Below are 20980 nucleotides of genomic sequence, written 5' to 3'. Positions count from 1 at the left end.
TGCCTAAAGAACTTTGCAGGGGGAAATATTAACCTAAACGCTATCTGTTCACAAACCAAATCTGTTCTTTTTCCTGTGTTTTCTATTCTGTATTATTATAAGTGAATTCAATTGCTTTACTTATTTTTTAATTGTATTGTCACCGCTTGGTGATTGCTTCCCTATATATATATATATGTGTATATATGTATGTAGATGTAAAGCAATTGTGTGTGTGTATGTGTATGTATATATATATATATATATATATATATATATATATATATATATATATATATATATATACATACATACACACACTTATGTGTGATTTGAATATTAACTACATAAATATTTACCTTTACAAACTAGCCTGATTCCTGGTCCACTGTGACCTGGGGGATATTTTGAGACTGGTGTGATATGAGTGGTATATCATTCAGAATATTGAACTTATAGACACAAATAAATATTTCATTGTGCACTACATGCTAGGCGAGACCCGGGTGTGTGCCTGATTGAAATCCTTAACAGAAGGAAGTGATCAGTTGTATTGAATAAAGAAGCACGAACAGTTGGCCCGTGGCGGACTCATTTCCTAAAGCCCCGGCCCGTAACCCAGGCGCCGGGCTGCACAGAATTCGGTGTGAGCGGGTGCTGTGTAAGGCTGCGTGGCACTGATGGTGCCGACACTACACAGGCGACTAGCGTAGACACGCACCCACGTTTATGCAGGCAAAGCACGCATGCTATTCCAGAGGCCTTGCTTTGCCTCCTCAACACGCCCGCGGTGGTAGGTCGGATCGGCCTACAATCGGTGCCATCTACCTGGGAATACTCCCGGGCAGCAACAGTGATATCTGCGGGTGGAGTGGTCGGCATAGGTGGCTGTGATTAGCCGTTCGCGCCCGCCCCGCAGCACACTCACTTGAGGAAGCCTGAGCAGCGGACATGCCCCTCACCCCCTCCCTGGCTTTTTGATGTTCCCTGGAGCGAGGATGAGAACGTATGAGAACCCAGGCCAGCAGGGATGAGTGCGATTTGCGCTGCTGCCAGCCCTATGAATAAAGGTTTTCTTTTTTGGTTCCTTACTTAAGGCCCAACAGGCCCTGTCAGACACTGCCATTTGGGGATTCTGCAAGCAGACCACGGGAGGGCCCACAACAGGGGGTGCAGGAGCACCATAAGGGGTCAGTCCCACACACAACCTAAGGCCCCACAGCGCCACAAGACAGAGGCTGTAAAAGCATGTCAGAAGACATGCCAGCCACTGTATCTGCATGTCCCTCAGGGACATTCCACTTTGTGCAGAGTGAAACATTCCATGGCAAGTGCCAGTGGCGTTGGACTTGACGGATACCTGTAATCTGGCCCCAAGGTGGATCTGCTGGTCAATGGGATATGTGGACAATGAGAGGAAAAATAACCTGCTGATGTTGGCGGTAGGCAAAGCGGTCCATGACATATTATGAGATGGTAGGCGAAGAAAAAGCTACATTCCAATGTGCCCTGGCCACTGGACAATTTCGTCATGAGATTACACATTTGCATAAAACACTGCTTTCCCACCGTTAATGCAACGGTGAGGCACTTGGATCAGAGGTGATATCAGGATGCGAGTCACCTGCGTTTCGGAAGAAATTACTACAAAGACAAAAATCATTAGATGAAATTCTGGCAATAGCCCGGTCTGACTCCATCTCCCTACCAGTTCAAAACATGGGCAAACTGAAAATACTCTTGTTGACCAAAGACGGCAAGTCTGTACAGAAACTACTGCACATGCACGGGGAGAGTGCCAGGAAAGCAGGTCTGACTTGTTATAGGTGTGGTTATGAATACCCTCATGAAGACACGTGCCCTGCTATGGGACAGAAGTGCGAAGCTTGTGGAGGGGAGGATCATTTCTGTCTGAAGGTCTGGTTTCCTCAACTAGATGGTGCAGTTGCGTAGTGTCTTCTCCACTCTGCAAGGTGGTGGCCCCTCCATCCAAGCCTCGCCCATTGCAAATGTGCCTGCCAGATGGTGTGTGGGAAGAACCAGCAATTTACTTTTCTGGGCACATGATAGATGGCTCCTATGTGCTTGTACTAATTGAATATTCAAGATTCCCAGAGGTTCAAATCATACCCTCCACGGCCGCTACGGCAGTCACCCCGACGGTGGACAAGATCCACACAGCCTACGGCATCTCGAAGACCAAGTTGGACAACAGTCCACCGTTCACAACCCACAACTTCGTGAACTTCGCAAATTATATGGGATTCAAACATTGCAAAATAACACCCCTCTGGCCTCAAGTGAATTGTATGGCTGAGTGGTTCATGGCCAGTATTAAGAGGACGCCACAGACGTGCAAGCCATTTGAACAAGTACTATATCAATGTCTAAGAGAATGCCGACCTATCCCACACTGGTCCACAGTGGAGTGTCCAGCTGACCTCATGTTTGGCTGTCAAATAAGAACACTGCTCCCTCAAACCCCATCAGAAGGTGAAGAGCGCAACAACGATGGTGACGTGAGGGCACGGGATGCTGCTGCCAAGCAAACTATGAAGGAAGTGGCTGATTCCTGCAGAGGGACCAAAGAGTGATAGACTTCACAGACCGGGTGTGGATGAAGCAGGTGAAATGGAGGAAGGAGGACCCCATGTTTGCTCCCCGGACTCGCTGAATCTCAGATGGGCACGATGTTCACCACTATTGATGACACAGAATGACCATCACATGGAACATCTCACTTTATGAAGGCAGGGGAGGAACCCCTCAGAGAGTGACAAGGAAGAGGACGAGTCATACCCGTGAGACAGTGCGGCGTCCGAAGAGGATTGGGACAAAAAAGATGACGCAACAATCTGCCCTCAGGGATGATCCGGACGCCCAGTGCGGGTCAAGATGAAACCGTTGAGACTCCTTGAAGAAATGGACTGTGCCCCCCCCCCCGCCCACCACCCCCCCATTTAATGTTCAAGAAGGGGGGGGGGGGCGAGGTGTCATGTTAGCATATGGTGGCCTCATTGTGTGGGAGGGACCTAGTTTGGGTGTGCGTTGGAGAGAAGTGACATGGTCTGAGGGGAAAGCGATCAGTGGTATTGAATAAAGAAGCGTTAACAGTTGGTCTGTGTCGCCTCATTTCCTAAAGCCCTGACCCTAACATGGGTGGCAGGAAGCGCAGCATTCGGTGAGAGCGAATGCCGTGCAAGGCTGCCAGTCACTGACCATGCGGCACTACAACTTCCAACCCCAGGATGCAGGCACACAAACACTTTCAAACTGGAACGCCCACCAACCCATACCACCTATAAACGAGCTCAACACAGTGACCAGATTTTCTGAACTACCAACTGAACATTAAAACCACTCCTGCACCCCCACTCCTCCCACTAACACACCTACCTCTACCCCGCATTCTTTTCAGATCTGCCAATATAAATGGAAACCATAAAAATGGCAGCAGTGCACAATACAAACCACATTATCCTGCCACAAATCGCGGACAGGATCGAGATCTGATTCGAATGCATGCTTCACCCACTTTGGAAATCGCACTGTAAAAAACATGCTGGAATATTTTTTTGCATGAAAGTGCTCATGCCAAATATGGCAAAGTTTGATAGTGTTGGGACATGGCCAGATGAGTTGCATGTCCATCTTTGAACTTTAATGAATATGAACAAAACATTAGGGGAAAGCTTTTTCACTTTTTTTGTGAAGTCTAATAACCTTCACCATGCTGGTGATTTTTTTTTTTAAATGTATTATATTTTACATACTATGAGCATGCTTGGGACAAGAAGCCTAGTTGGTGAGTTAGCAGCGGACACCCCTCCACTATTTCGGTATCCTGGGCTGCTGTGGCACAATACGCCATTGCAGCCAAGGCTCTATGTTGAGGGGTCAGTATAGTTAAGTGGCGCAGTACAAAGCCTTTCCACATAACGAGCAAACACAAAAACTGGCAAAGCTTTCTATATATGTACCCACAACTGAGGTGACGGCAATGCACTCTTGACTAAGTTATATCCGACATTGAATTAGGCCTTTCGCTAATACGGATTCGGATTCTTGTGAGGCTTTGCACATGAACCCTAGTTAATCAAACGTGGGCCAGATAAATATGGTACTCATCTCCAACACATGTTTCAATGTTTTCTTAAATTTGTTTTTAGCATAAACGAAGCTGGAAAGGTAATAATCAAACATTTAAAGCATGCAATGCAGGTTGAAGCCTTATGATTTGCAAAGGTAGCGGGCGCCCCTCTCTCGATAGAACAAGGTGTGATAACCTGTTCAGTGGTTATTAACCACTTGAGAGTTCACAGGCACTGCTTTTTCTCACTGTGCCTTTCACAGATGGGAAATATCCATTTGCATATCAGTCTTTGTCCTGCCCAGGGGCAGTCCAGCACCGAAATGCAATGGCAATTCCAACCTAAACGAGAGTACCACCAGCAACCCCATACACGTGTTTCAACCTTGTTGGGGATCATCAGTGAGGTGAAGCTGATGCCTCTCTAAGCACAGTGAGAGGGAGACCACGTCTGGTTGCCCCCAGGAGACCTAGGGTTACCAATCCCAGGTTCCTTGAAATTTGGTTTGCAAAGGTAGCGGGCGCCCCTCTCTCGATAGAACAAGGCGTGATAACCTGTTCAGTGGTTATTAACCACTTGAGAGTTCGCAGCCACTGCTTTTTCTGACTGCCTTTCACAGATGGGAAATATCCATTTGCATAATAGTCTTTGTCCTGCCCAGGGGCAGTCCAGCACCAAAATGCAATGGCAATTCCAACCTGAACGAGAGTACCACCAGCCTTATGATGCATCATTGCAACACAAAGATCCTAAATCGGCACCAGTGTGCTCTATATTTCCGACCGGAGACTTGAGCAGCTTCTTTTTTGAGGTCCTAGAACTTGGGACATCTCAAGTTCTGCTAGCTTTTTTGATGTTTCTAGTTTTTTCAATAAATGTAGTGGTTTTTTACCAAACTTTCTTCATCGTTCGACTGTTGGTCGAGTATTGGCAGCAGGGATCTGTTGTTGGCGAAGATCTTATATCGTAAATCTTCTTCTCAAGGTTTTCGTAAGGCCCAGGCTTGGGTAAACTCTGCACCTTCCAACAGGTCAGTGGAGGCACTATCTTCAAGATATGCGTGAAATGTGGACCAAGAAATGTCTGTCGAGGATCGACACCACTAGTGCTTGTATTGCCTGCATCTGGACCACGATGAGGGATGTGAGATTTGATGTGCTTTTTCGGAGAAGACGGAGGACCGTTGCAGCAGGTTAGCAGCATGGCTCAAGATGGGGGGGGGGGCACCTGATATGGCCTCTGGGCACGGTCATGCCTCATCCTGGCAAATGACGCCCCTGTGGAAGTAGTGGTACCCCTCGTTGCCTCACTCCTGAAGGAGTAGAGTAAGCCCAAGGAGCCCACTGAGTGTTCCAGAGGATGCCAAGATATTCTCTGAAGGAGCCTGTGCACATCTACACAAGCCGAGACAGCAACTAGCCCAAGGACTACTACTCGGACCGTGAAAGGGGCCATGGTACTGACCATGGATGGGTCTAAGTGGGGCGAACCTGAATCGACATCTAGCCCAAGGAGATGCTTCAGCCCGGAGCTGTTGCCAGATGTTCTCTCATGTCTCAGCTAGCACACATGGACATGTCGTTGGACATCCTTACGACCTTGCACACTTTGGTATTGGAGATGCAAAAAAGGCTGCCTGCTACTCTTGTGCCTGTTCTGGCCCAGATTCCCAAAAAGCCTTCCAGGCCATAGCGTAAGTCAAAGGGCCTGTCTGGCCTGAGACGTTAGCCGACACTGCATCACCCCTTGACCCCCTGTAGTGGAGGTGCCCCCTCACACAGACACCGTTACGGATACAGACGCTACTGCAACTTATACAGATGAGTCCGATAACTATATCCCGGCTGACTGGGAGCCTCTGGGTGAGGTTGGTTCCTTTCATGACATGATCTTGAGGGCATCCGCTCTTTTCAATTTGGTACCGGTGGAGACTAAGAAAGCAGGTTTTCACTTCAAGCGCAGGGAGTCCAGAAGGAAGACGGCCATGTTGATTCCCCTGCTGGAGTCTGGGAGGAGTGTTTGGCCCTGATGAAGACGCCAAGTAACGCTGCCCCAAAGACACTGGAGATGAAGGATAGGATTCCGGACTCGGCACCCAGGTACTTGAGGTCCCAGCCTTCTCCGGACTCTGTGGCTGCTGCCACCGCCAGGAAGCATTTGTCGAACCCTTCATCTTCGGCCATGGTGCTTCCAAACCAGGAGGGGAAGAAGCTTGATGTAGTGGGAAGCGTGTAATTTACGCCACGTCCTCCACTGTCGAGGCCACTAATTCCCTGGCCATCTTAGCCCGCTACGACGGGGAACTATGTTGTAATGTCTGGCCCATTTTCATCTTCCTGCCAGAGGACGAGAAGGTTGAGGCACTGGCCCTGTTCAAGGAAGGAGACGTGGCCTTGGATCATGCCATCACAGTGGCTCTGGACATCGCGGATACTGCCAGATGGGCAACGGGTGTCCCTCATATGACGAGGCTGACAGAAGGCCACTAACTTCAGGGCAGACGTCCAGTCCAAGGTTGTTGTATGCCCTTTGATGGGGACAATCTATTTGTCAAGACTGTAGACCAGTCCCTCCAGATGATTAAGAAGGATACAGAGACAGCACGCTTGCTGGGGACATTGCTGCAGAGGAGGTTGTCTTTCTATCCTCAAGGGGGAAGTCTGGCAAATTCTCCAAGGCGTATAACTCGCCCTATTGTTAATGGACCAGGAAGCCTACAGGCAACTCGCAGGCCTACGGCAGCAGAGGTGCGTGTTGGCGTCGCCCGCGGGACAGGACGTAGACGGGAACAGGCCTTAACCAGCTGTGGATCCGGGCCCCAACTTTCGCACCCCAGTGTGAGGCCGACTAGCAAAATTTGTCAACAAGTGGAAGACCATCACCACAGACAAATGGGAGCTGGATGTTCTTCATCGGGGGCAATCCTTGGAATTCCAACACAAGTGTCTTTGCATTCTTCCTGTGGTGCGTCAAGAACTACACGTGGCCCAGCTGCTGCACCAGGTTCAGGCCATGTTAAGGAAGGGGGCGATGATCTTGCCCCCCCAGTGGCTCCAAAATGCACTCAGATAATTTCTAGTACGGGAAAAAGTCAGGAGAGTGGCGGCCAATCCTAGACTTAAGGCACCTCAAGTATTTGAAGTCCCAGAAGTTCAGGATGGTCATGGTGTAGCATGTGCTCAGCCAGCTGGAGGAGTGAGACTTCCTGGCGACCCTGCACCTGAAAGACCCCTACTTAAACGTCCTTGTTGAACCAGTTAGTGGTCCAGGGACGACACCATCCGTTCACGGCACAGCCCTTGGCCTCTAGTCAGCACCAAGGGTGTTCACGAAATGCCTGGCTCAGGTGGCGGCACATTTACGACTCAATGGCATCCACGTCTATCCTTAGCTGGACGACTGGCTTATTCGCGCCCGGTCCTTTGCGCGGGCGGTTCAGCACACGGCAGAGACCATTTGCCTTCTCATGGAGCTAGGATTCTCCAACAACTATCCGCTCCTGTGTGGAGCCATCGCAGAACACCCGGACGCCCGTCTCGGTCTCGCCATGGTCGCGTGCCTGGCTAGCCTGTCAGAGGAGAGGGTGATGGCCATTCTGGGAAAGGTACAGCACCCGTCGTCGTCTGAGTCGGGACGTTTCCAGACCCTAAAGTCTCTTTAGGGCACGGTGTTGACCTCCGTCCACCATGTCCATTCTGCTGGCTCTGGATGAGGTCTCTTTAGGAGTTCCTGGATGCATAGTGGCTGCATGTCACAGGCTTGTGGATGGAGAAAATCACCCTCAACCGGGAGTTCCGACGAGCTCTACAACGGTGGCGAGTGCGCCCACATCTGACGAGGAGGCTCCTATGCAGGTCCCACTGTACCAAGCCAGTCACCATGGATGCCTCTCTGGAAGGATGGGGGGGAGGCCCATACCGCACAGTCGCACGTCAGGCCTCTGGCTTCCGGAGGAGGAGGACCCTTGACATCAACATTCTGGAACTCCAGGTGGTGGTCTGGGCCCTAAAGTCATTCCTGACCCAACTGCGGGTGAAGGTGGTGAGGATCCTCACTGCCTTCTCCACCATGTTCTACATCTGGAGGTAGGGTGGGACACACTCCAGCACTCTCCCTGGACGTTCTGCCCCTGTGGCTATGGGCCATTCTTCAGGACATGTTCCTCATCCCGTTTCACCAAGAATACCATTGCAGACTCGCTCAGCTGGGGTCTGTTATCCTGCCATGAGTCTGAGCTCCCATTAAGTTCCAGTGACCTTTCTCTTCAGCAAGTTGGGCCAAACCCGGATCTACCTCTTTGTGATGTCAACCAAGTGCCAGAGGTTCACCAGCAGGTTCCCTCAGCCAAGGAGTCTGTGCCAGGCCTTCTTGTTCCCTTTTGGATGGACTCTTCCTATGTGCCTTCCCTCCAATCCCCCTCCTGCTACACACTCGGACAATGCCATTGCAGGATGACACTCTTCGCTTCAGCGTGGCCATGGCAAATTTGGTACCCGGACCTGCTCCGTTTCAGCGGCTCCATCTATCCGGCTGCCTCCACTTCCCGATCTTCACTCCAGAGAAGATGGAATGATACTGCACCATGACCCATCATCGCTGAGCCTCACGGACTGGCTCCTGCAGCCCTATAGTTTGGGCATTATTCCCTGGTGCTAGAATGCAAGAAGATCTTGGCCAAGGTCAGGGCTTTCGCTACATTATTGTGCTACAGCCACAAGTGGAAATACTTTTCAGTGTGGTGCAGGTTTCAGAAGATTGCGTCGCTGCAAGTCACGGCTCCACAGCCCCTTTGTATCTACTTTTCCCTGGCCGAAGCTGGCCATACACACAACTCGATTAAGATGCATTTGGTGGCTATATCCAGCTAGTCCAGAACACCCGGTAGGCCTTCCCTGTGGTTGCCCAGGCTTGTCAAGTACTTTTCCTCCAGTGAAGGCTCCGGCTCCAGCTTCAGAGCACAACGTGGTCTTGACTAAGTTAATGGGGGCCCCGTTTGAACCAATGCATCAAGCCCCTTCGAGGTTTCTCTTGTGAAGACTGCTTTCCTGGTGGTCGTCACCTCGGCAACAAGAGTCTGGGAGATTCAGGCCCTCTCTTGCAAGCAGCCGTACTTGTCTTTCCATGCTACGAGGGTGGTGCTGCGGGCCCACCCTACCTTGATGTCGAAGGTTCCTTCAGCATTCCACCTCAACAAGCCTTTGGTTCTGCCAATCTTCTTCCCAAATACTTTTACACCGGCAGAAAGGAAGCTGCATTTGATGGTCGGTGCTGGTGCCTTGAAGTTCTATGTGGCACACACACAGGACTTTTTGGAAGATATCTCCACTCTGTGAATTTCGGATCTTTGAATCATGGGAAGGACCTGTCTAAGGCTTCCATATCCAGATATCAGGCCAACAGTCCTCTTCCAAGCTGGCTGAGCCATTGCAGCTACAACAGCGTTTCTCTGGTGTTCCCCTGCTCAACATCTGCAGGGCTGCTATGTGGTGGTCCACCCCCAACTTTGCGAGATTCTACTGTGTCAACAGGGATTCCAGGAGGAGTCCTGGGTCGGCCAAGCTGTGCTATGCAACCATTTTGAGGTGAGTCTGTCTCAGTGGTAAGTGAATTGCTTCTGTTGTGCCTTGCCACCTCATGTGGTTGTGTATATGTACTGCTATGTAATCCTATTCATGAGATGAGCATGTGAATCCATGCCAGCCCCCATGCTGGAGAAGGAACAAGTTACTTACCTGTAACTCTGGTTCTCCAGCATGGGTCTGGCATGTATTTCCATGTGACCCCTTCCACCTTCCCCTCTGTGGCTCTTCTTGGTTCATACTGCCTCCAAATCTGAGGATGGCCACAACACTGCTTTTCTTTTTACTGAGGATTCCCAGCCTGACATAGAATATTCATGAGCATGTAAATCAATGCCAGACCCATGCTCGAAACAGGAGTTACAGGTAAGTAGTTGGCGCTCTGCTTAACCTTGAGGCTCCATTATGTGATTTGATTTTCTGCATACATACAGTTCAATTGGGTAGCTTTTCCTGCTGGTTAATCCTACTGAAAAGTGGTCCTTGAGCCTAATCCCCCTACAGTGAAGCTGTAAGCAGAACAGCAGGTTGCCCATAACCCACTGGCCACTCTGGGACAATAATGTGCAAACAAGGGGATTGCTTATGAGATGAATATGAGGCACACTATTGCTACAACAACTATTGTGATAGTAAATAAATACATGCATAAAGATATTAAATATTAGCAGCAAAGAAAATGTATGTACAATCGTTATCAGACAAAAAACATTATTAGGCATGGAATCCAATTTAAAAGATTAAATACTGCATGTACATATCCCTAGAACGTTGCCCAAAGATATTTTCGTAGATCTACATAGAAAGAAAAAAACATATATGAAAACCAATAATTCAGAGTTAGTTACAATATCTAATCAGAAAACACTTACCATGGGCACTCCCTTTCTGTTTACACTCCACTACAATGAAACCATTAAAACACTATTCTTCACCTTTTGGTATAGCATAGTTTTATAGAATGTGAGTTTATAGACTAACCAATTATAGCAGGTCACTGGGAAGCCCGTAGAGTTCAACGGGAAGGGTGTGTGAACACAAGACGTACCACTCAGCTAGATAAACCGCAAACTTTGTGTTTGTCTCTAGCAGCTTCCTTTAGACAGATCTTCTATGGCTTCAGACAATCTATGAATTTTAGATTTCAAATAAAATGGGTGTGTCCTTTTGAAAAGTATGTTCCTGCATTCTATGATTAAGAAAATATGCTGAATCACATCTTGTCTTGTTTCTTATTGTATTTGTTGCCATTTAGGTATGTTTTGTTTCTAAATGTAAACATGTGTGAAAGGAACTTACTGTGCTCTAAAACCACAATACATGCTCCTGTGCTATATTGATAGCTTTTGTTTTCCATCAGGGATCGTTCAGCGACATTGGGAAGACTTCTGTCACCATTACAAGGACAACACCAATAACCTTGGAGACCAATACTTGCATCAAGAACAATTTGCATCTACAGAAAAGTTTGATTTTTCAGTAATGTCCTACAATATCCTTTCCCAAGACTTGCTGGAAGATAATGCTTTTCTCTATAGACACTGCCGGCAACCAGTCCTTTTCTGGAGCTTCAGGCTACCCAACTTACTGCGCGAGTTCAGGGAGTTCAATGCTGATGTAAGTGGCACACAGTATCTATATCATAAGTATTGGAAAATACACTAGATATTTTTGAACTGCTTGAAATGGCAGTATTTGTCAGTAATGCATAATAAACTGGCTCGTATATATTGATCTGACTTCATCTGCTATTGTATCTTAGATATTTTTATTTGCGCATTTAGTGAGGGTAGTACTAGCCCAATTTACTCCCTTAAAATCGGTTTCACGCTCCTCGTAGCACAACGAGGAATAGCAGATAAGGTTGGCTCCACTTAGAGGGGGGAGGAGGAGAACCTACTTAAAGATAACTTGCGGTGTGTACAGATGTTTATGTACTCTTTTATAGAGTGCTTAACGTCCATTAGCACTCTGGGTGGGTACGCCAGTCAGTTGATTGCTCCAAACCTTGCTGAATCCAATCCTGTGTTGGGACAAGCAGCTTGCTGCTGGTACCCACGTTGCCACATTCCTTGTCTCTACTCTCTGCATCTGCACCCCCCCCCCCCAAAACTTACAACCCTCAGTCTCAACTTGCCTCACTGTGTTGCAGTAGCGCTGCAATGTGCAGCACCTCCTCTCTGGCCCTGTCCACCATCTGAAATTGAAGAGGGGCTTTGTATGAAATGGAGGAGCCCGCATTTCATTTCCATGGTGGCCATTTTAGGAGAGGATTTCTTTGTGTCTAATAACAGGTCATGCACTGGCTGCATTCCCTTATTTCACATAAATGCATTGCTCTCAGCACCCTGGTTAGAAATCTGTGGTGCTAATAGCAATAATATCATGTTCCATGGGCTTGATGTACTTGGGCCCATAGCCTTTACAGGTTAAAGAAGCCCCTTATGGTATTATTGCTTAATTCAAGCATGTTCTCTGTAGACAATAGAACTGGAATCTAGCTTCTAACCATAGTAGCTCACATTCTGCTTCTTGGTTCTTCTCACAGCTTCCTGTTTTCTAGCCAATCGGCAAGCTTGCAATGGAAGCCTGCTGCAGGTGAGTGCATAATGCCCCCAAAGCCATAGCAAGCCTGTTGGCCTAACCTGCGGCTTTTTATTTTTATTTTAAAAAGCGCATCCAGTAGTGTGTGTTCTGGGCTCCCTCTCGCCGCAAAACCTTCTGATTTCCCTCTACTCCCCCCATCTCCCCTGATTGGTGGAACACATTTTTTTTAAAAGCCAACAGAGACCTAGCTCTTGCGACATTTGCCACTGCAATTCCGGCGCTGCAGGTGAGTGCATAATGCCCCCATAGCCATAGCAAGCCTGTGGGCCGAACATGCAGCTTTTTAATTTTAAAAAGCGCATCTAGCGCTGTGTGCTCCGCCCTCCCTCTCGTGGCAAAACATCCTGATTTCCCTCAACTCCTCCCGCCTTGCATCATTCCCACCTCCTCTGATTGGTGGAAATGAACCCATTTAAAGCAATCATCCAGGGCAGCCCTTGCCCGTGCAGCCCCCACGGCTAAGGACCCCAAGGCAAAGGACAATAGCTCCTGAAGAAGCAGCTTCAGACCGTGTTTGCCAGTGTTCGCCTGAGAATCCAGTAGCCTGCCGTCAACCAGCAGTGACTGACGAGATAAGTCTGGTCTGATCGGGGAGAACAGCAATCCCTGTATTCCAAAAAGCCCTGCTTCTCTTATTACCTACACCACATAGCATACCAAAAGCCAGCTAGTAAAGAATACCCCCATCACTGCTGTGTACCAACCGTTCAGTGGTGTTATTTACTGATGTGTCCCATACTTGGGCATTCTCCCTCTATCCAGATACTTGAAATCTAGGTGTTTTGCACCTACTGTTGTGCCTCCAATTTAGGCATTCACACTCTGTCCAGTTGAAGTTTAGCAATGCGTCACACTCAGATACAATTGTGAATACTAGCATTGTGTTACATCTAGAAAGAATTGTGAAGGCTAGTATTGCGCCACAACTAGACAACTGTAATACTAGCTTGCGTCATATCTAGACAGAATTATGAAGATTAGCTTGCGTTTTTGCTAGTAGCTGTTGCTTGTGTCTAAACGTGGCAGTGCAACATTGATTTCTCGCTTGCCCTTTGGCCTGTGAATTGTGAAGATAATCTTGCATCGCATCTAGATAGAATTGTGGAGATTAGCACAAGTCGCATCTAGACAGAATTTTGGAGATTAGCATGCATCACATCCAGATAGAATTTTAGAAATTAGCATGCGCCACATCTAGATAGTGATGCTATTAACCAACCCTAATAAAAAATCTGAACCCTCTGCATGCACCTCTCATACTCAAACCAAGCATAACCATTCCTCTAAGCACAACAAAACGCACACACTTCACCGCGACAACAAAACAAACACATAGTCTCGCACAACAGTACATCACGGCGACCAACCGAAAAGCACACTTAAGCTCAGCAAACAGGGTTTACCGAACTGATGCTGCCAACAGCACATCACATTTCTCTTGCTCTTATCCCACTCAGTCCTACTAACCCACCCCACCGTCTTTCCCTTTCAGATTCGGCAGAGTGCCAGGAGACCACTCCAGTGGTTATAGTGCGCAGTATAAATATCCTTTAACATAACCTAGTAGAATCCCACATCCTCTGCGTCTTTGTTCTTCTCACAGCTTCCAGCTTTCTAGCCAATCGGCAAGCTTGGAAGGGAGGCTTTGCTGACCTGCAAAGGCTGCATTCCAAGCTCTCCTTTGTGATCTGTGAGCACTGGGCAAGGAGACCTGGAAATGGTGTGTCCCAACAAAGCCCCATCTAAGACTGCCATTTATTGTCATTGAAGCGCAAGCTCCAACAGCGTTGGAGCACTCATCATCGGGGTCTGTTATGTGGTAGGTGACCTTTGCTTCTTGATGGTCCCTCTGGCCTTCTATCTTGGGGGGCAGTCACTTGCCACCCAAGAGCCCTCTGGTGTGGGTTCAAATGCTTCCTTTCTTTGGCTTCAAAGTGCTAGTGCGGACTGAATTTCAGTCGTTTGTTAGGGCTTTGGCCAGTCATTGCAGTCCTTGCTATTGCATAACCATGCAGTACATTAACTATTAGTGACTTTTACATGAGTAGAGACTCTATACCATAAACAGCAAGCATATTTGAAATATCTGCTTGGAACTGAGTGTAATGCCGCGTTTTCAAAATGTGTTTTTACTGTGCATTGGTTTACAGTTAAAAAACGAACATTTCACAAAAATTCAGTTGACCTAGCGGATGAGGTAAAAAGTACATCATTTAAATTCATATCCAATATAAAGTGCCATAGTTTGTAGTATCCCAAAAGTGTACACAAAGTACAAAATAGCCAGTCATTTTGTTAAATATTTTTTAAGATTTTGAAATAACATGATTTGGTAATTGGAAAGGCTAGTTTTACCACAGAATTAAACAAATCTAATGTAGTACATTCGGTATATGATTATATGAATAACACACTATAACAATCAATTAATTTCATATCATTATTGAAATGAAGGAATTGAAACAGAATAAGATGGAAGCATGTAACAACACTCACGGGGAGACCTACAAGACAAACTGAACAGTCGGGAGGTAGGGGGTGAGCATATGGGATTTAAGACCAATTACTAGTTGTGAATGGGCAATCATAGAGCATGTTTTAAAATTATGAGCAAACCTTTCCTTATAACCTCTCCTAATTCACAACATTGATCATTTGTTTTAAAAACCTTAAAATCGCACTTGTTAGAGACCGAATTTCCCAAGAAGCAGCAAGCCCAAAAGGGTGCAGTTACCACAAATTCCATCATTTAATTATTTGTTTTTTTCTAAGTAAGGTAAGCTGCCGCTTGATGCTCATTACTCAAATCATAGTGATGTTTATACTTCAAAATATTTGACCATGTGCGAGATCATCCTGGTTACATTTAATGTCCTGCAAAACAGTGCAGTTGATATTCACAGCCATTCTTCGTATAAAGATCATAATAAATGGCAAATCGGGCAGTGCCAATAAGTTTCCTTCATAATGAAAGGGAATTCCATACAATTTGGCTTGCATGCGATAAAAGTCTAAGCCCATAGCGAAATATCACAGTAGGGTAGACTGTTGGGTAGATGCAGTACACTTCTCCAAAGTTTCCCCTCCAATGCGTGCATGGGTTGCCAATCAAATGCAAGTACAGCTTCCAGCCATAAGTTAACACTAAGACAAATTTGGATTGTGTTTATTAACTGGCAAAATTGAGAATCTGCCATACTTAAAATTAATCTTTCATGTTTCGTATAGAGTTTGTCACTTTTGCTTTAAGTGTAGCCATTAAGGCATCTTTATTAGTGCTGCTAAAAAGCAGGAGACCCAAATAGACAAAATGATTAGTAACTTCAAGAGATACCATATTAATCGTCCATCTCTAGGCCATTTGTTTTATGCTGTTGAGCCTCATCTTTATTCACGTTAAGATCACCATAATTATACAGGGCTCCAAATAACCTGTAGACCAATTTGTGTCTGATCTAATATCCGTGTTATCTAACCAGTGTATGGATGGTTCCCATTCCGGGAGGGCACTATAGAAAAACTCTTCAAATAGTCACCACGGTCAGATTGATATTGAATAGACAGGCAGCCATTGAGCAACCCTGACCAAGACTCCTTTGTGAGTAGATCTTTTAACCCAAGTGTATGTTCACCAGAGAACAGGTGTCTGTGTGCAAGCACAATTAACAGGCCCTGCGAAAACCCCCACTTAAACAGCTTCTCCCAGAGTCTCCCGCTATTGACCCAAATCAAAGGCAGAAGAAAAATCAATAAAGCCCAAAAAGAAAGGTGGGTTATTGGGCCCTTTTCACATACTGTGCAGTATATTCAAAATCATGCCATTCAAGATTGTACCCATATTTTTACGGAATTCCAATTAAAATGTGTCCAAATACCCTAATCAAACCACGTACGATTCAATCTCCATTAAGAGCAGAGAGGAAAATAGCTTACTCTCTACATCTAGAAGTCATGGGCCGGTATTTAATCTGGTCCAATCTGTTTCCTTTTTTCAAGATTGTTGTTTTCCTAAATTCAATTATGTTCTTGAATGTGTACTAAACGGTGGACCATAGTTTTGGCACGGGCCAGCAGCTCCTTAGTTTGGGGGTGGGTGAAGAGTTCTCACTGCCATTCTCAATGTCTCTGTTCCTGTCTCATTTATCTTTGATTTGATTGGATTTCCCCGTCAAAAACATGTTTGAGAGTACAATAGTTTTACCCCTAAAAGGAGTGGTGTATAAGATCTCACTAAAAATAGTTGCTAGTTAGAACTGTGACTATTAGCGTGCGTCACCTCTAGATATGATTGTGATTGTTAGCAATGCCACACTCAGAATTGTGAACATTAGTCTGAATCGCATCTGGACAGAAATGCGAATGTAAATGGTAACATGCCCCACACGTGTATCACTGTGTACCCTGCTTTCCTGCTTCCCATGCGGTTGCTATATATCCTTATTCCCCCCCCTTGTCGCTGTTGCCCAGCCCCATGTCTCTGTGTCCGTGTGTCGCCCTGTTTCCTGCCATCCTGTTCACGTGCCTGGTCTCGGGCGCTATAAAGATAACCATCATATCACATCTCTACGCTTACTCTCTTACTATACACCATCATTCAACTAGAACACAGCTACATCCCTGATTTATTTAGCCTGGCTGTTCCAATACGAATACGACCCCATGAACAACTCATAACCCTAATAAAACACAGCTAGCCGAGCACATTCCGGCCTAGTTGCTCACATATGCGTCATTTAGGCCTAACTCGGCCAGAGCCCAGTCTGGGTGTCCACCCACCAGACTGCACACATCCAACTGATACCTTCAGCACCACACCTATCGCTAGGATGCAGCTACCATCCGGCAATTACATCAGCTGCACACATCGGTGCACCCACGCACCCTACAAACACCTTCCCTCACTACTGACCAGAACCACGGTTTCTGAGGGCGTTCAACCTACCAGCGCTTTGAGGTCATACCAATGATATATGGAGCGCTACATATAAATGCCAAGTAACATAACATAACTATTGATAATTGGGGACAGGGTCTAATTTCTTTTGGCTGCATCCATCCAAATAAGAGCACTGTTAATGTTTCTGTTGGATTATTCTTTATTATTCCACACAACTCCATTATGGTCAGCACACACAGAGTTCAGCCAGGCCTAACCTCCCGGGCGTTCCCTGAATAAGCAGTTTGAAACACATTGTGTATAGGCGCTATATAAATAAACTATCACATTATATCAAGGAGAACTAGGCTGATAAGAGATAAACATCCCTTACCTCTGTTGGTTTAATAGTAAGTCCTATGAAACAAGTATGAGCTAATGCACATATGATCAATTGAATAGGGCTTCCTATGCCACATATGCACACTCAAATCTTATATCACATTATCCTTCTGTTTCATAAGGAATGCTGACCATGCAAGCCATTGAGTTACTCAACCTTGTATCACCAGACCACAATTCCGCAGAATCATTATCTATATCTGGGCAAGAGGAATTTAAGCCACAAGCAAGTAGAGCTAGCCCCATATCGGGTGCCAAGTCAAGCCGACTCACACGAGTAATAGGGGATTTGGTCTGACCGGACTGGTTTTATTCCAAGCAGGGCCACAGTGCATAATCTGTGGAGGATTTTCTTGATACTGGATAGTTACAAAAATGAGGAGTGCTGTAGCAGTGGTCAGCCTCAATTCTTACAAAGCGTTTGACTGTTATTGGGGTTTTCAATGCCTGTTGCTTGAGAAGATGGTACTGGGTTCGTTAAATGGGTGCATCAACTGAATGGGGGGGGGGTGTCTATTTCAAGAGCATTTAACAAGGTTGTGTGTACTGCCTGGCGAGGGGGTAGGGTATACAACAGGGGTTCCCCCGCTGTCGCCAATGATTTTTGCTCTGGTGATGGAGCTGTTGGTTGGGGTCATACGTAGGTGCCATGAAGTGATAGGGCTGCGCATGGGGGCGAGAAGGCTGCACATGGATGGGGGGGGGGGGTCGCAAACTCATTACATATCACTATATGCAGATGGTACCTTGCTATATGCACATAACCTGATAAGGAGTTTGGAACAGGTCCTTGACTCAATTAGAGAATTTGGGCATCTATCTGTCCTGGTTGTTAACCGTTAGAAGTCTGCTCTCTTTACTCTGCCTATGGGGGTGACTGGTAGTATGACGCACCTGTGTATTGCAACTCCTGATGGTGGAGTCAGATACCTTTTTAATTACTTTAGGCCATCCTATTTAAGGACCTAGTTTCTATGCTCCACTCAAAAGGACATGAATGTTTAACAACTTCGCCTATTAATCAACTTTCTCTTAAACTGCTTAATAGTAGTAGCGTATTGCATGGCATATAGGTCCCAATTCAAGTTAGGTGATCGTAATACACTGTGTAAGGGAGGCATGGTATCCCAAGTATGACACTCGCACAAGAGCTACAAGTTTCAAAACCTTTATTATATTCTTGGGGTTTGGAAGAACTCCTACTTTGCCCTATTGCTAAAATGGGAGTAGTCTCTACCATCAAATAATAAAGAAAACAATGTCCTAGTCAGTCTGTCAAATCAAAATGGCCTATACTAAGAAAACCTAATGCCTGCCCTTTTTCTTATACAAAGTGTGTAAAGGGTAATGTGTATGCAATGGAAAGTCAGTGTTCTAACATAAAGTATCAAGGTGGCTGTGCCAGCTCTACTCCCCACGTTGGATAGCACAGAGTGAGGCGGGCCCCATAGACAGGATGACACACTCTGGCTCAGGTTATCAAAAAAAGGCAGTTCAAAACGTGGGTCAAGGCCTGCTTGGCCTCCTACGTTAGTCTCTTATCTTCAATTCACCCAAAGTTCTTTCACAGTTAAACAGAAATTCAGTTCACCAAAGGTTCACGTAGGTCTCCCTCTGTCGGGCTCGGACCTCTTCAACCAAAAAGTACCTGATTAAACGTAGATCTCCCCCAGATGGGCTCAAACCTTGCAATCACAGCAGTTGCAGGGGTTCCCTTCCCCAGGCTTTATTAACATTTGTTAGGGGTTCCCTTCCCCTAACCTATTTCATGTTTCCGATCTCCCTCAGACTGGCTTGGATGTTTCAGTGGTGTCGAAGACTTTCGAATGTGCGAGACCTCCGCAGGACCACTTCAACTTTTACTTCAGCTTTCCATTGTGTTGTTTGCCCCAGTGCCTCTTGTTCTAGGTAGTTCCATAACGCAATCAGAAAAATTCAGAGATCCTTCTCTTAAGACAATCCCCTTATAGACTTCCCCTTTCAACGGGGTTAACCTTGACCATTGCACATTTTCACATTTAAACACTTTGTCGAATATAATAAGACATCAAACATTTCTAGAGTTCGCGGTTTCCTTTCTCTGGACCACTCTGCTAATCTATCACTGCCTTCACAGTTCTCTATAACTTTCAATGTCACTATCGGTTTGCTTTCTTTCACATCTCATCAGCACGCGTGCAACCTTCAATTGTAAGAGACAATGTTGCGACTTAAATCTTTCCTTGACACAAACCGGCCTTTCATGTCTTTCGTTAACTCACTGGTTGTGTGTATTCTTTCCTTGTCAATACCACAGGCTTGGCCTCACCTCCCCAACTCTGCTGTTCACCCGGGAGGGTCGCTGGCGTCCTTGAAACACAATGCATGTTGCTTCTTGTCTGGCATTTGGCTTTCTCTGCATATCCTTCAAGGTTTCCCAGAGGCAACCACCTCTTGCAGGGCTCTTCAGGATTTCCCTACCCTTTGCTCTAGTCCCTCAATCGGTTGTCCTGCTCCAGTGGGTTCACCTTCGCCCCAGAAGATCTGCTCGTTCTTAGGTCTCACCTTACTCATTGTGTCTCTACGGCCCGCCCTTTATCCATGTGGGAGGTGATAATCTGTATCAGATGTATGTGATTAAGGTCAAGTGCATGATTTTGCCTGTCCTTATTAACGCGACATGTCCAATGAGATAAGCAAGCGTTAGCCTCCTTACTCTTATTCATCTTCGGCCCATTGTTTGTGTAGAAAAGGGGGCCGGGGGAGTTGGAATACTGCTGAAATATTTAAAAATGGATGGGGTATGGGCATGGGAAAGGAAGGGATACCACGTCTCGCCGTCGGTTGTCTCACGCCCACTCCCTGAAGATCCCTCACCCAGGCGATCGTCTCGCACTGGTCCACCCCCAAGGTCTGTATCCAACGGCGATGGCCGTGCCCAGCCCACCTTAGAGAGATCCCAGAGCACTTGAAAGTGAGACACAATTACATGACACCCTTCTAATGTATAGTTTTAACACAGCCTTATGCTTGATGCATTTCACTCATGACTTTCGTCAGAAGCATTTTTCAGGCTACAATGGAAAAATATGGGATCAGCTACAATACCAAATATAGTGATCATTCATTGGCTTTTTCAGAGTTATTTAGGAATCTTTAGAACTTCTTAAGGTTCATTAATAACGCATTCATTGCAGTGGTCTTTAATAAACTATCTGTATCCTCTAAAACACAATCAACCTAAATAATGGTTCTCCCTGGTGAAACAAACACAAAGATTCAATAACAAGGTGTCTTCAGTATACCCATTTCACAAATAGGCAGAGCTATAATAATTCACAATGTGCAATTTTAGGGACGTTATTTACCAGGATGAAGAATTAATTGTCACATATTATCTGCCTGTAATGTTTCAACAGTATGAAATATATAGAATCCCCTTTACAAACCCCTACCAGTTCAGTCTG

General features: G+C 46.3%; 1 protein-coding gene across 2 annotated transcripts in view; it reads left to right on the top strand.

The window, feature by feature from the left end:
- The window catches only part of ANGEL2 (angel homolog 2), a 680936-nt gene that overhangs the window by 305795 nt on the left and 354161 nt on the right, over positions 1-20980 (top strand). For both annotated transcript variants that reach the window (XM_069608547.1, XM_069608546.1), the window contains exon 3: positions 11010-11266. In XM_069608547.1, the coding sequence (XP_069464648.1) occupies positions 11010-11266 (257 nt within the window). The remainder of the gene's footprint in view (positions 1-11009; positions 11267-20980) is intronic.

This window comes from Ambystoma mexicanum, chromosome 4q (genome assembly GCF_040938575.1).
Source record: "Ambystoma mexicanum isolate Mex_15411 chromosome 4q, UKY_AmexF1_1, whole genome shotgun sequence".
In the NCBI taxonomy this organism is placed as follows: Eukaryota; Metazoa; Chordata; class Amphibia; order Caudata; family Ambystomatidae; genus Ambystoma; species Ambystoma mexicanum.
The sequence above is the reverse complement of the archived record's forward strand: the minus strand, read 5'-3'. Positions and strand labels throughout refer to the sequence as shown.